Source organism: Carassius gibelio, chromosome A12 (assembly GCF_023724105.1).
Source record: "Carassius gibelio isolate Cgi1373 ecotype wild population from Czech Republic chromosome A12, carGib1.2-hapl.c, whole genome shotgun sequence".
NCBI classification, from domain to species: Eukaryota; Metazoa; Chordata; class Actinopteri; order Cypriniformes; family Cyprinidae; genus Carassius; species Carassius gibelio.
The window spans coordinates 25,478,253-25,494,553 of NC_068382.1; the positions used below are offsets into that span (position 1 = coordinate 25,478,253).

The window sequence follows — 16,301 nt, forward strand, 5'->3', positions numbered from 1 at the left end:
TGGGGTTTTCTGATGCTAGGATGTTTCTGGGGTGTTCTGTTGTTATGATCTTTATAGGCTGTTCTGGGTGGTTGCTAGGATGTTGTTAGGGTGTTCTGGATGGTTGCTAGGACATCCCTGGGGTGTTCTGTTGCTAGGATGTTGTTAGGGTGTTCTGGATGGTTGCTAGGACATCCCTGGGGTGTTCTGTTGCTAGGATGTTGTTAGGGTGTTCTGGATGGTTGCTAGGACATTCCTGAGGAGTTCTGTTGCGAATATGTTGCTAGGGTATTTTGGATGGTTGCTAGGACATTCCTGAGGTGTTCTGTTGCTAGGATGTTGTTAGGGTGTTCTGGTAAGTTGTGTTTCAAAGGTAATTTCGACTTTATTATTTCCAATATGTGAAAATATTTTCAATATAAAATGTTGTTTACTTTTTCAGTTTATGGAAGCCTTTTTCTTTGAATTAAGTTTTTTTGAATTAAGTCCATCAGCAGATATTGGTTCTTTTTTCAATCATAAACTTATGAAAGTATGAAAACAAAGTTCATTTTGATCAGTTTCTCAGGAAACAAGGCTTGATTCTTCAGTAAATGTGTCTTGATTAAGGAATCTTTTAGACATTTGGGCTGGAAGGAAAGCAAGTTTTGTGTTGATACTGTAGAGAGTGTTTAGTGCTCAACACTAAACACTGAAGTCTGAGCAGCCCACAGACTGTTATTTCATTAATGTATTAATTAGAACCCACAGATCTGATGCATCATGGGAGGACTGCGCTAAGATGATGATGATGATGATGATGATGATGGGAATAAAACCCCCCAGAAAGTTGAGTGAGAGATGAGGAAGAGTTCAGGTCCTCCTCTGCCTGTTTCTGCCGTTACGCAATCAAGAGTCTTACATAAGCATCTTCTATATATGACATATGAAACAGAGACCTCAGCTGCTTCACTACACACACTCACACACACACACACACACACACACTCTCTCACACACACACACACACACACACACACACACACACACACTGTACTGTAGTGTTTATTCGGCTGTATTTCAGCAGTTTAACTGTAATCTCTCTGTAAACAGACACTGCTTCATTCTTACAGCTTCATTCATCATAATGAGGCTCGTTCAGTTCTGACGAGTGTCTCGTGTCCAGCAGACGCCGTTAGTGTCGATTGTTTACCGTCGCCAGGCAACATCACGACTGATACACGTCACACTCACTCAGATTTACAGTGTGTTATTATAATCAGTGTTTAGCATAACGAGACTCTGGTGTCAGACTCGTGACTCATTAGCTGTGATTCATCTGATCTTTGCTTTTTTTGTCCAAGTTTCTAATAAACCACTGAATGAGAATGAGTCGTTTTCATTTTTATAAAGCTTTTTTTAATCCATAGATTGTCAAGAATTACTCATCACTGGACGTCTGTTAGATTCTTGAGGTGAATAACAATATGTGCCATTCAAAAGTTTTTATTTAATCATATTTTGGGAAATAAATTAATACCTTGATTCATCAAGGACGCATTTAATTGATCAAAAGTGACAGTAGAGAGATTTATAATGTTACAAAATTATTCTATTTCAAATAAATGCTGTTCTTTTGAACTTTTCTATTCATCTGTGAATCCTGAAAAAATTAAATGTTTCAGTTTCCACAGAAATATTGAGCAGCACAACTGTGTTCAACACTGATAATAATCAGAAATGTTTCTTGAGCAGTAAATCATCATATTATTCTGATTTCTGAAGATCACGTGACACTGAAGACTGGAGGAATGATGCTGAAAATACAGCGGAGCATCACAGAAATAAATTACACTTTAACACAGATTCACACAGAACACAGATGTTTACATTAGAATAATATTTCACTATTTTTACTGTAGTTTTCACACACACACTCAAACGCACACTGGCGTCTGATCTCACTCATTCCTCTGAAAATCCACAAAAGATCAACAAAGACACAGGATGATTAGCAGAAATGAAAAAGGAGTGTGTGTGAGAGAATGAGGGAGAGATGGATGGAGAAGTAGGGCGAGTGTTTGAGATCCATATGGACCTGCGGCTCTCAGACAGACAGAGTGATAATTAAAAGAGTATAAATTTAGCTGCTGGTAACAGCTGGTGTGTGTGTGTGTGTGTGTGTGTGAGAGAGAGAAACAAACACACATACATTTTATTTATTATTATTATTATTATTTTTCCACTGTTGCTTAGTTCCGAGATGGTTTGATGAGGGCTGTGTTTTATGACAAGTATAATAAGAGCAGGAAGGTGATAAATGGAGTCGGTCTGGACTGGAATCGTCTGGGTTCAGATCTCGTTCTACTTTCACATGATGTGCTGTCCTTCACGTGTTTGATATCAGGACATCTTCTCTGTCTGGAGCCTCTGCTTCAGTTTAAAACAGGATGCTCTTATTTCTGCTTTGTCTCTGAAGAGGCTCTTTCAGACGCAGATGTCTCTCGCTGTCTCTGGGGTTTCTCTACAAGCCTCTGCAAGACACAGAGTCTCTAGAAACACACCCAAGTTTCTCTTGATTTAACAAGTCCTCACACCGGCTGCCCCCAAAACCTAGTTTTCAGGAACACCGCGTGCTGCTTCTGGAGTAATGAGGGGTCATTACCGGAACGATTGGTGTCCTGAAACAAACATGAAGGGGAGTTTGTGTTCACCAGGTCTGAGCTTCATCACATGCTGATAGTCAAGGGCCAAACAATGCTGTTTTAAACTGTTATAGTGATTTGTTCATATATGTATTTTTTTTTGTGTGTGTGTGTGTTTCCATGTTAGTATTTTAGATTAAGTTGATTTTAGTACTTCAACTTAATTTAATTTAGTTAGCTGCCAAATTTTCATCTAAAATGTGTATTTTATGCAGTGCAGTTGGCATTCTCAGAGAATGGTTGGTTTGACTGACTCAACCCATGACCAAGCTTTGTTTTATTTTATTTATTTTTAATTCTTTACTAATTTTATTTTATTTTATTTTTTTATGGTTTGGCTAAGCCGAGTTTTGAATTTAATTTAATTTAATTTAATTTAATTTAATTTAATTTAATTTAATTTAATTTAATTTAATTTAATTTAATTTAATTTAATTTAATTTAAAATTTTTTTTGCAATTGGCAGTCCTTGAGATCGAATCTATGACCTACTTTATTATTTTGTATTTTTTAAGTTAAAGTTAAAGTTAAACCAGTAGACTTTTTTAGTTTTGTTTGATAAACTTGTTGGGTTTGTCTGCAGGTCCAGACTGTTACTCTGTCTCTTCCAGATCCTGTGTTTGTAAATACTGCAAAAAGTGCAAATTTCAACAATCATCTTCAGATTTTTCAAGTTTCACAGACTCAAAATCTGTCCGTCAGATTCAGATCGACTCTGCAGTAGCACCAGGATAATGAGCTGAATGCAGTCAGTAAGCCCTTTCTTCTGTTTGTCAGGCTCTGATATTGTCCAGTGGATGCAGAAGAACCTGAACATTGAAGACCAAGGTACAGTAACATTTGAGATCATATTAAACTGTGAAACACCGTCTGTCTTTCCTGAAATCACTTACAGACAGAGAGAAGAGGCATGGATCTGTGCTGTCAAATCTATCTAGGTTCACATTATCAAAATGTAACAAGAACATTATTTATTTACTGTTCATGGAATGTTTGATATTCAGCTTTTTTTTTAAACATTAAAAGTAACATTCTGAAAATTTGATTTGTCAAAAGTAACAAATCAAAAGTAGTTTGCAAAATGATAAAATGAAACAGTCCTGTAATTATTTTTCTCTAACATTCAGATAAACAAGACCTTTTTTTTAAACTTAAAAAGTAATGTTTTCGTAACTTATTGGACACTTTTACAAAACTGTCTTAGCAAGGTTATTATAGTTAACTGAAACTAAAAGCCATAAAACAATTTTTGTTACTTGAAATAAAGTAAACTTTAACTGAATTAAATAAATTAATAAAAAATATATATATATATATATATATATATATATATATAATGTGTGTATTATTTAAGCCAGTTTCTCATTTAATTTAGTTTATCTTGATACATATATGTATATGTATATATGTGTAAACTATGGCTGTCTGTAAAAAAAAAAAAAAAAAGGTAACTGCGATTTTTTTTTATCTCACAGTTCTGACTTTTTTTCTCGTGATTCAGATTTTTTAAAGGATTTTTAGACATAAACTCACATTTGCAAGGAAAAAAAATCAGAACGGTAAGTTTTTACCTTGCAATTGTGAGTTCATGTTGCAATTCTGACTTTATTACTCACAATTCCAGGTATATTTCTCACATTTCAGTGAAAAAAATCTGAATTGTGAGATAAAAAGTCGCAATAACTTTTTTTATTTTTTATTCAGTAGCAGAAACAGGCTATTTATTCATAAAACATTTTTAACTCCGTGATACTTAAATAACCCTGGATCTGTGTTTGCAGTGACAAGAAAAAAAAAATGTATGCATTTTTATTGTCATTTATATATAATTATTAAATATTTTTTAACAATATGTTTTAGCTTTTGAAGAACCAGGAAAAACTGTTTTTTTGGAAACCTGGATATATAAGGAAGAGTGTGATTTCTAGACCTCAAAATGTCATGTAAATTATTCAAATGTTAATATGCTATGGGCATTTTATAATGAATATGCACTTAGAAATAGTTTATCTAGTTGAACATTTTATTTTAAATCATTTTCAAACTGGAAAAGTAATGACATTTTTTTGGTTAAATAGGTCAGGATCCCCGGAAAACATTCAACATCCCCGGAAACCTTAAATTTAATGATTTGAATGATATTTTAGTGACCATTAAAATAAGTTTTGAAAAGAAATCTAGAGCTTGGAGTGGCTTTGGAGTCAAAAAGGTAGAGAAGCGTTGATCCAGAGTCTGACAGAAGGGCAATGTGTGTTAGTTTTCAAGAAATAATCCATCCAAATGTTTTAATTCTGTCATCATTCACACAGCCTGTGATTTCAAACTCATCTGATGTTCTTCTGTGGAGCACGAGGAGATGCTGAGCGTTCAGAAGGACTCTCTCTTTTGTCGTATGAAGTGATGTAACTGATGAGTTTGTGTTTTGGGTGAACGGTCCCTTTAATTCCATTGCAATATCGAGCTGAGCTGCATTATTTACTCAGAGGTCATTTATGATATATGAATTATGAAACGACTCCAGACAGAGATGAGATGAGACGAGACGACTGCAACTGCTGCAATCAAAGGACAACAAGCATCTCATCTGAAATATCTCAAGAGCTCCATTTCTGTGTGTGTTTGTGTGTGTGCGTGCTTGTGTGTGTGTGTGTGTGTGTGTGTGTGAGTGCGTGTGTTTATGTGTGTGTGTTGCAGTGGAGGCTCTTCATCTGGGGACGCTGATGGCGGCTCACGGTTATTTCTTCCCCATATCAGACCACGTTCTCATGCTGAAAGATGACGGAACATTCTACCGCTTTCAGGTGAGACGCTCTGAGATTCTCTTGCATCTGATTGGCTGAGAAAATTGTGAACATCTGAAGACCCCAACAGCTGATCTTCACGTGTGGATGTTTGTGAAGAAACATGATCATTCATATTCTGATACAAATTCATATTCATGATGTCAATCATATTGTAATTCAAATTCAGATTCATAATGCAATTCATATTTTGATTCATATTCATATTATGGTCTCATGCACATTCATAATGTCATTCATATTCTGATTCAAATTCAGATTCATAATGGCATTCATATTTTGATTCATATTCATATTATTGTCTGATGCACATTCATAATGTCATTCATATTCTGATTCAAATTCAGATTCATAATGGCATTCATATTTTGATTCATATTCATATTATTGTCTGATGCACATTCATAATGTCATTCATATTCTGATTCAAATTCAGATTCATAACATCATTCATATTCTGATTCAAATTCAGATTCATAACATCATTCATATTCTAATTCAAATTCAGATTCAAAAAGGCATTCATATTTTGATTCATATTCATATTATGGTCTGATGCACATTCATAATGTAATTAATATTCTGATTCAAATTCGGATTCATAACAGCATTCATATTTTTATTCATATTCATATTATGGTCTGATCCACATTCATAACATCATTCATATTCTGATTTAAATTCAGATTCATAACATCATTCATATTCTAATTCAAATTCAGATTCATAATGGCATTGATATTTTGATTCATATTCATATTATGGTCTGATGCACATTCATAACATCATTCATATTCTGATTCAAATTCAGATTCATAACATTATTCATATTCTGATTCAAATTTAGATTAATAATTTAAATGATATTCTGATTCAAATTCAGATTCATAACATTATTTATATTCTGATTCAAATTTAGATTAATAATTTCAATGATATTCTGATTCAAATTCAGATTCATAACATCATTCATATTCTAATTCAAATTCAGATTCATAAAGGCATTCATATTTTGATTCATATTCATATTATGGTCTGATGCACATTCATAATGTCATTCATATTCTGATTCCAATTCAGATTCATAACATCATTCGTATTCTAATTCAAATTCAGATTCAAAAAGGCATTCATATTTTGATTCATATTCATATTATGGTCTGATGCACATTCATAATGTAATTCATATTCTGATTCAAATTCAGATTCATAACATCATTCATATTCTAATTCAAATTCAGATTCAAAAAGGCATTCATATTTTGATTCATATTCATATTATGGTCTGATGCACATTCATAATGTAATTCATATTCTGATTCAAATTCAGATTCATAACAGCATTCATATTCTAATTCAAATTCAGATTCAAAAAGGCATTCATATTTTGATTCATATTCATATTATGGTCTGATGCACATTCATAATGTAATTCATATTCTGATTCAAATTCAGATTCATAACAGCATTCATATTTTTATTCATATTCATATTATGGTCTGATCCACATTCATAACATCATTCATATTCTGATTTAAATTCAGATTCATAACATCATTCATATTCTAATTCAAATTCAGATTCATAATGGCATTGATATTTTGATTCATATTCTTATTATGGTCTGATGCACATTCATAACATCATTCATATTCTGATTCAAATTCAGATTAATAACATTATTCATATTCTGATTCAAATTTAAATTCATAATTTCAATGATATTCTGATTCAAATTCAGATTCATAACATTATTCATATTCTGATTCAAATTTAGATTAATAATTTCAATGATATTCTGATTCAAATTCAGATTCATAACAGCATTTATTTTCTAATTCAAATTCAGATTATTAATGGCATTGATATTTTGATTCATATTCATATTATAGTCTGATGCACATTCATAACATCATTCATATTCTGATTCAAATTCCGATTCATAACATTATTCAAATTTAGATTCATAGCATTATTCAAATTTAGATTAATAACGACATTCATATTTTGATTCATAATCAGATTATGGTCTGATGCACATTCATAACATCATTCATATTCTAATTCAAATTCAGATTCATAATGGCATTGATATTTTGATTCATATTCATATTATAGTCTGATGCACATTCATAACATCATTCATATTCTGATTCAAATTCCGATTCATAACATTATTCAAATTTAGATTCATAGCATTATTCAAATTTAGATTAATAACGACATTCATATTTTGATTCATAATCAGATTATGGTCTGATGCACATTCATAACATCATTCATATTCTAATTCAAATTCAGATTCATAATGGCATTGATATTTTGATTTGTATTCATGATGTAATACAATTTCTGATGCTTATTAATATTCAGATACATATTCATGATGATATTCATTTTCATGATTTCATTCATACTCTAGATCATATTTATAAAATCATTCATGTTCTGATACATATTCCTGGTTCATGATGTCATTCATTATTAATATTTATGGATCCATTCATATTTTAATACATATTCATATACATGACATAATACATATTCTGCATATTTTTATTCAAAATGTAATTGATATTCTAATGCACATTCATATTCATAATATTCACATACATTTTGCTGATTTTATTATTCATATTCATTATTTCACTGTTCGTATTCTGATACACATTCATATTCATGGTGTCATTAACATATTAATGAGTTCAGTCTTCATATTCATGATGTCATTGATGTTCACTGCATTGTTAGCGGTAATGAGGAGGTTATTCCAGTGACTCATAAATCATAACTCTACACAAACAGTGAGATTCTAGAGGATTCTGTGCTTCAGATGTGGTTCCAGCACATGTGAAATTAATAAATCAGCATGTGTCTGTGATGTTTAGGTGACCACATTAATTTGACTATGTAGTGAACTTAAGTCATATGTGTGTGTGTGTGTGTGTGTGAGAGAGCTGAAGTGAACATTGAGCCGTCATTGACTGCTGTGTTCATGTTTTCTGCTGATCACAGACTCCATATTTCTGGCCGTCAAACTGCTGGGAACCAGAAAACACTGACTATGGTAAGAGCGTCTGTGAGTGTGTGTGTGTGTGTGTGTGTGTGTGCGGCCTGTGTGTTGTGTTTTATCCTCCTCTGATGTTCTTGAGCGCCGGTGTCCTGAAACACGAGAAAGTGTCAGACCAGATCAGACCAATCGATCAACAAACTCTACCTGATGTTCATCAGTAAGACGCAGACAGAGATGTCCTACAGACCTGTCCACTGATTAGATTCTCATCAGATTAATTATAGGATATGATAATTCATTCATGAAATGAAAAGTCCTCAATTAGAGACAATTCAAAGAGATGATATTACACAGACAAGTAAAGCATGTGTCTGCAGTAGAGATCTTGTGTTCATTTGATTAACATGAATTATTATTGAATAAATAAATAAAATCACTGAAGTCATCTTGTGGGTGTTTGGACGTGTGCTGCCCTCTAGTGGGCCCCGGACCCCTGGATGAGAGCCACTGCTTTATCGCAGACGTTTATGTGTCTGAATGTGTGTCTGTGTATATAAAAGCTCATTTACTGAATGTCAGATCAGATCTAATGCATTTCTACAGTCTGTTTCGGTGCAATGACTGTTTCATCACATGTAAAACAGTTAAAACGGTCTCTGTGTGTCTGTCTGCAGCGGTTTACCTCTGTAAACGAACAATGCAGAATAAAGCTCGTCTGGAGCTGGCCGATTATGAAGCTGTGAGCATCTCTCTTCTCTATTTTATTTGCATCTACATAAATCTAATTCTGTGAATAAACAGGCTTTATGAACTGAAGTGTGTTTGATGAAAACAGATGGAAGGATTGTATTTTCCGACGTGTGTGTGTGTGTGTGTTTTCACTACAGGAGAGTTTGGCGAGGCTACAGAGAGCTTTTGCACGGAAATGGGAGTTTATATTCATGCAAGCAGAAGCACAAGCGAAGTGAGTGATCAGATCCTAGATCAGATGCTGGAATCGATATCAGTGTGTGTGTGTGTGTGTGTGTGTGTTCACAGTGCTTTCTCTCTCCTGTCAGAGTGGACAAAAAGCGGGACAAGATCGAGCGGAAGATCTTGGACAGTCAGGAGCGGGCCTTCTGGGACGTTCACAGACCTGTGGTGAGTTTCACTGGGACGTGATCGAGTTTCCTCACACCTGTCATGACAAACTCAAAACCTTAATGATTTAAGAGATTTTAAATGGCCTCATTCTGTAAAAGTATAAAAAAAATGTATGACCTGTGTGTGTGTGTGTGTGTGTGTGTTGTAGCCTGGCTGTGTGAACACTACTGAAGCTGACATAAAGAAATCCTCCCGGATGAAGCAGCCGCACAAAACACGGAAGGTAAACACACACACACACACACACAAACACACACACTCATTCTCACATACACACTGACACACAGACAAACATAAATACAAAAGCTGTGTGTGTGTGTGTGTGTGTGTGTGCAGTCAGTGTACGGTTTACAGAATGACATCCGCAGTCAGAGTCCGACTCACACCGCCGCTCCGGAAGTGAAAGAGCCCACGGAGGACGAGCTTCGCAACCAGGTGATGCGCGACTGTCTGAGCAGATCTGTGTTTGAGAAAGACTTCATGTTCTGTGTAGTGCATGCAGCTTATCTGTAATTGTTTTATTTGAATACAATGTATTATTTTTATTTTGTTTGTAATACATCATACAGGTACCATTGATTGATACCACGTATATAACCTACTGGGGTGCCTCAGGGCTCAGTACTAGGACCACTTCTCTTCTCTGTCTACATGGCTTTATTAGGTTCTTTCATTCAGAAACATGGCTTTTTGGCACATCAACCATAACTCCTTCAAAAACAGCCAGAAACCTTGGAGTTATGATTGATGATCAGCTGACTTTCTCAGACCACATTGCTAAAACTGTCCGATCCTGCAGATTTGCTTTATTCAACATCAAGAAGATCAAGTCCTTTCTTTGGGAACATGCTGCACAACTCCTTGTTCAAGCTCTTGTTCTGTCCAGGCTGGACTATTGCAATGCTCTCTCGGCAGGTCTTCCAGACAGTTCTATCAAACCTTTACAATTAATTCAGAACACGGCAGCAAGATTAATTTTTAATGAGCCAAAAAGAATACACGTCACACCTCTGTTTATCAATTTGCACTGGCTTCCAGTAGCTGCTCGCATAAAATTCAAGGCATTGATGTTTGCCTACAAAACTACCACTGGCTCTGCACACATTTACCTAAATGCATTACTTCAGACTTATGTGCCTCTAGAAGCTTGCGTTCTGCAAGTGACCGTCGCTTGATTGTTCATCCCAAAGAAGCACAATCACTTTTACGGACTTTTAAGTTAAATGTTCCCTTCTGGTGGAATGACCTCCCCAACTCAATCCGAGCAGCTGAGTCCTTAGCCATCTTCAAGAATCGGCTTAAAACACATCTCTTGCATCTTTATTTGACCCTTGAACTCTAGCACTAAACAGATTAATAGACTAACACTAGCTTCTCTAATCTTTTTGTGTTCATGACAGACTCATTTTAAAAAATATTTAAAAAAGAAAGAAATAATTTTAATAAGGGCTTCTGACATGACATTCTCAAAAAATCAGAACAAGACATAAAATAAGACGCAATAAATGAATAAATGGTAATAAGAAATAAGAAAGCAAAATAATTTCTGGAGTAAACTATGAGTAGAAAATGAAACATATAAATGTTTTAAGTAACTAAAATCATTTAAATAATTTTTGAGACTTTTTTGAGCTCTTAAAAGAGCTGCTGAGAAGTACAAAACAAATCACTTCTGAATATTATAAACAGAGGACATATATATTTATATGTGTGTGTGTTCGTCTCTTCTCTTCAGATCCAGAACTGGCAAACACAGCTGGACAGACACTGCTTAAAGATGTCCAAAGTCGCAGAGAGGTGAGTTCACCGTAAGATTTCATGTGTTCCAGTCTCTCCTGTTCACCAAAGCTGCTTTTATTTGATCAAAACTACTGTAAAAATTGTGAAATATTATTCTAATGTAAATCATCTGTTTTCTGTGTGAATCTGTGTTAAAGTGTAATGTATTTCTGTGATGCTCCGCTGTATTTTCAGCATCATTCCTCCAGTCTTCAGTGTCACATGATCTTCAGAAATCAGAATAATATGATGATTTACTGCTCAAGAAACATTTCTGATTATTATCAATGTTGAACACAGTTGTGCTGCGTGATATTTCTTGAAACTGATACATTTTATTTAAATGAAAGTTTAAATGAAAGCATTTATTTGAAATAGAACTCTTCTGTTACATTATAAATGACTTCAGTGACACATTTGATCAGTTTAATGCGTCGTTGATGAGTGAAACATGAATATTAACTTTGCAGTAAACTGATGTTTAGATGTTGTTGATATCTGCGTGTAGTTTGTTGAGTTTCTCGGAGCAGTACATCGAGTACGATCCGTTCTTCACGACGCCGGAGCCGTCGAACCCCTGGATCTCTGATGATGTCACTTCCTGGGAGCTGGAGGCCAGGTGTGTTCAGTGTCATGAAGCAAAGCTGTCAGCCTTGAGATGATTTTAGAGCAAAAACGGATGTGAAAAATCACAAACTCAGGGCATGAAAGAGCAGGAGTGTAGTAGGTGATGACTGACGAGTGGATGTGTTCTGGCGTCTCTCAGTAAAGAGGCCGGGCAGCACCGAGTCAAGCGCTGGGGATTCTGCTTCGACGAGGTTCTGAAGGATCCGGCCGGGAGAGAACAGTTCCTCAAGTTCCTGGAGTCCGAGTTCAGCTCCGAGAACCTGAGGTGAGACCCCCAACACACACACACACACACACACACACACGATCATCTCATCATCACAAGATCGTTTCAGAGCAGTGTGAAAAAAGTTAATGTTGCATCTTATTCAAATGTATTACACTGTAACATTTTAAACAGTAATAAAGTATTGCATTTTTAACATTTTAAACAACTAATAAAGATCTTGTACATCCAGCTAGACTGTATTAAAATGTTTTGGAAAGTATTAATTTTTAAAAGAATTAAATCAAATAAAAAAAGTAAATATTATCTTGAAGTGTATTGTTTACATTTATAAAAAGAAAATGTAATAATTACATCCAACTTTATTAAAAAATTATTATATTTTTAACATTTAAATATTAAGGAAAAAATAAGTGTTGCATTATATCTGGCTATATTAAATTACTATTTATTATTATAGTATTATTTAGCATTTTTTATGAATACACTAAAAAGTAAATATTGCATTGCATATTGCATATCCAGCTATATTATATTACTATTTTTTTTTTTTTTTTAATAAATAAACAAAAAGTAAATGTTGCATTATATCTGACTATATTATATTACTATTTATTATTATTATTATTGTTGTTGTATATTTTTTAATAAACAAACAAAAAGTTAATATTGCGTTATATCCAGCTATATTACATTAAAATGTATGTATATATTTTTTTTATTTTACATTGTTTAATAAATAAATAAATAAAAAGTAAATGTTGCGTTATATCTCGTTATATTACATTAAAATGTATTTATTTATGTAATATTTATTTTTTAAATGCAAAAAATGTAAATGTTGAATTATATATGGCTATATTATCTTACTATTTTTATTATTATTATTATTATTTTAAATTTGTAAATAAATAAACAAAAACTAAATGTTGCATTATATCCAGCTATGTTACATTAAATTTATTTATTTATTATTTGACATTTTTGAAAAATAAACCAAAAGTAAATATCTCATTCTATTCGGCTATGTTATATTAAAATGTATTTTTTATTGTTATTATATATATATATATATATATATATATATATATATATATATATATAATTTATTTATTTATTTATTTATTTATTTTTTTACGTTTTTCAATAAACAAAAAGTAAATGTTGCATTATATCAAGCTATATTATTTTAAAATGTATTTATTTGTTAAAACATTTTTAAATAATTAAAAAGCAAATGTTGCATTAAATCCGGCTATAATATATTAAAATGTATTTTTTTTTTGTTAGTTTATTTGAAAATGTCTTTGTCGAATTCACTTTGACTTGAGACTCAAAGAGAAACGGTGAGTGCAGTGTGTTGCTGGTCTCTGGCGCCCTCTGCAGGTTCTGGCTGGCGGTGCAGGAGCTGAAGAAGCGTCCGATCCGAGAGGTTCCCAGCAGGGTGCAGGAGATCTGGGAAGAGTTCCTGGCTCCTGGAGCTCCGAGTGCCATCAACGTCGACTCCAGGAGCTACGACAAAACCACGCAGAACATCAAGGATCCTGGCCGATACGCTTTCCAAGACGCTCAGGTCTGTGCTGTCCTCATTCCTCGACTCACGTGAGGCTCTCGTCCTCGTCTCCTGAACGCAGTGTGTTTGTGCTTGATCAGGAGCACATCTATAAGCTGATGAAGAGTGACTCCTACAGCCGCTTCATCCGATCCAGCGCTTACCAGGAGCTGCTGCAGGCCAAGAAGAAGGTAAAGCCTCTGAAGCGGCTGGAGACGGCCATCTGAATGTGTTTATTTGGCTTCTGAGCCCTCGTCTCCGTCACGATGCTTCTGCCGCGTCTCTTTTGTTTTGCACGTGTTTCTCTTTGTTTCTTCTGTTCTGTTCTGTTCTGTTCTGTTGTGTCTGTTTTGTTTTGAAGTGATGAGACAGGAAGTGCTGATTGGCTGGTTTTTCTGTGATGTGGTGAGTTCTAGAGATACAGACATGCTGGAGATGAGCTCAGAAAACCATTTCAGTCAGTCTCTCGGACGGAGTTACAGAATATCATCCACTAAACACAAACGCATGACAAAAATTGTAGTTAGAAAAATAATCTGTTACATTACTGTTTTTATGTAATGTAATCTGACAATTTTGGATTACCTTTAGATTACTTTTGACACAAATAATTTAACAATTTATTTCATAAATTTTTTTCATATTTAGTATTTATAGTATATTATAGTATATTATTTTATTTGATAGTATTTCTTATGATATATATATATATATATATATATATATATATATATATATATATATATATATATATATATATATATATATATAATATATTTGTATGTATATAGTAAAAATTTAATAAAAAATTAAATTAAATTACACATTTTAAGTAATGCAATTTGACTACTTTTGGATTACTTTTGACCCAAATAATTTTACACATTTTTTAAATTAATTTTTTATTTATTTTATTTTGTCATATTTATTATGTATATTAGTTAATATTATTTTAAATATATATATATATATATATATATATATATATATACTTTTTTTTTTTTTACAAAATAAAAATAAAATTACACATTTTAGGTCATGTAATCCTACTACTTTTGGATGACTTTTGACACAAATAATTTAAGTAATTTTTTATTGATGTTGGTTATTTTATTTTATAGTATGTATTTAGCATTTATAGTATTTTATTTTACAGTAATTCTTATTAGTTATATATTTTTTATTAAATATTTTATTTGTATTTTATATATATATATTTCTTTGTCTATGATATAAATGTACCTTATCTTGAATTGGATAATTAATAATAATAATAAATAATTTTATAATGATATAAAAATACAAAGAGAAATAAAAATAGTCCATTCTTTGTTATCAAGAACTTTAAACAAATAAAATAAATAAATAATTTTAAATTGAACACTTACTAAAAATGATATAATATTTTATTTTGGTTTATGCTGTTTGATTTCTTAATTTTCTTTGTGTTCTTAAACAAAACTGGACGATTGAACAGATGTATTAAAGCAACAGTCCTTCTGGAAAAGAAAATGTCAAATATAAATCAACTCAAAAGTAACTGTAGTGCGATAATTATGAGCATTTTAAAATATAATATAATCTAATAAGAAGAATATATTGGAATCTGATGAAGTAATCCAGCACAAAGTGAAATACTGGATGTGTTTGCAGAAGTAGAGAAACCGTGATGATTAAAAGCAGCTTTCTTTAAAGAAGTGCGTCACGGCTTCGACTCCTTCTTCAACTCTTTCTCTTTTCCTTCACAGAAAAGCAAGAATCTTTTCTAGGATCTGCATCACAGGTGAGTCTCAGATATCTGCGTTTATTAAAGTGAGGAGATGATCTTCTGCTGAAGATGCAAACCTCTCCATTTCTCTTTTAACTCTAAAGAAGCTTTACAGAAAATAATGGTGATAGTGTTTGTAATATCTTAATATCTTACAGTCACAATGAACAGACTAGAACTGGACAATAATAGAGTTACATTAATGATAATATCAAGAATCAAGCGCTCCAGAATGAGTTATAATAAATATTATATATAAAACAGAAGCCTGAACAACATTGTGAATAAAAAATCTCAAGGTGGGACAAAAATACATCTTAGTTATTAGGAAAAAACAACAACAAGAAAAACATTTTAAAGAGAGTAGATTGTGTTTTGCAGAAAAGATTTTTCTTTTTTTATTTTATTTATTGAGTATTATTTTTTCGTGACAATTTTTTTTAAGCGATTCAATTTAGAAAAATTAGGAATTTATTTTAATGTATATTTTAATGTTTTTGTTGAGAAAAAAATAAGGTTTGTTTGTTTACAAGAAAAATTGGAATTCGTTTTTTTTTTTGACAGAAATGTTTTTAGTGAGAGATTTTTGTTTCGTTTTGAGGATAATTTTTTTTGGTATTTATTTTACTTTTGTTTTGTTATTTATTTGAAGAGATTTTAAAATGTTTTTGGTGAGAGATTTTATTTTTTTTTTTAAGAGAAAAAAATATTTAGAGAGAATTATTTATT

The 16,301-nt window shown here is 32.5% G+C and overlaps 2 protein-coding genes across 7 annotated transcripts in view; one reads left to right on the forward strand and one right to left on the reverse strand.

Moving 5' to 3' along the window:
- LOC128025575 (formin-2) overlaps window positions 1-16,301 on the reverse strand; it is a 123,833-nt gene that overhangs the window by 63,334 nt on the left and 44,198 nt on the right. The gene's annotated exons all lie outside the window — the stretch shown is intronic.
- The window catches only part of rgs7b (regulator of G protein signaling 7b), a 35,303-nt gene that overhangs the window by 17,830 nt on the left and 1,172 nt on the right, over window positions 1-16,301 (forward strand). For 2 of the 6 annotated variants that reach the window (XR_008186182.1, XR_008186183.1), the window contains exons 4-17: window positions 3,441-3,491; window positions 5,358-5,464; window positions 8,480-8,531; window positions 9,152-9,216; window positions 9,365-9,441; window positions 9,536-9,617; window positions 9,769-9,843; window positions 9,957-10,055; window positions 11,356-11,417; window positions 11,908-12,018; window positions 12,166-12,291; window positions 13,639-13,825; window positions 13,906-14,209; window positions 15,553-15,587. Coding sequence is in view for 3 of the 6 variants with exons in the window: in XM_052612056.1 (XP_052468016.1) it covers window positions 3,441-3,491; window positions 5,358-5,464; window positions 8,480-8,531; window positions 9,152-9,216; window positions 9,365-9,441; window positions 9,536-9,617; window positions 9,769-9,843; window positions 9,957-10,055; window positions 11,356-11,417; window positions 11,908-12,018; window positions 12,166-12,291; window positions 13,639-13,825; window positions 13,906-13,995; window positions 15,553-15,573 (1,205 nt within the window). In the remaining 3 variants the exon portion in view is untranslated. Of the gene's footprint in view, window positions 1-3,440; window positions 3,492-4,741; window positions 5,465-8,479; window positions 8,532-9,151; window positions 9,217-9,364; window positions 9,442-9,535; window positions 9,618-9,768; window positions 9,844-9,956; window positions 10,056-11,355; window positions 11,418-11,907; window positions 12,019-12,165; window positions 12,292-13,638; window positions 13,826-13,905; window positions 14,210-15,552; window positions 15,588-16,301 lie in introns of those variants that run through there. The other 4 variants (XR_008186184.1, XM_052612056.1, XM_052612055.1 and 1 more) reach the window with 3 other exon arrangements.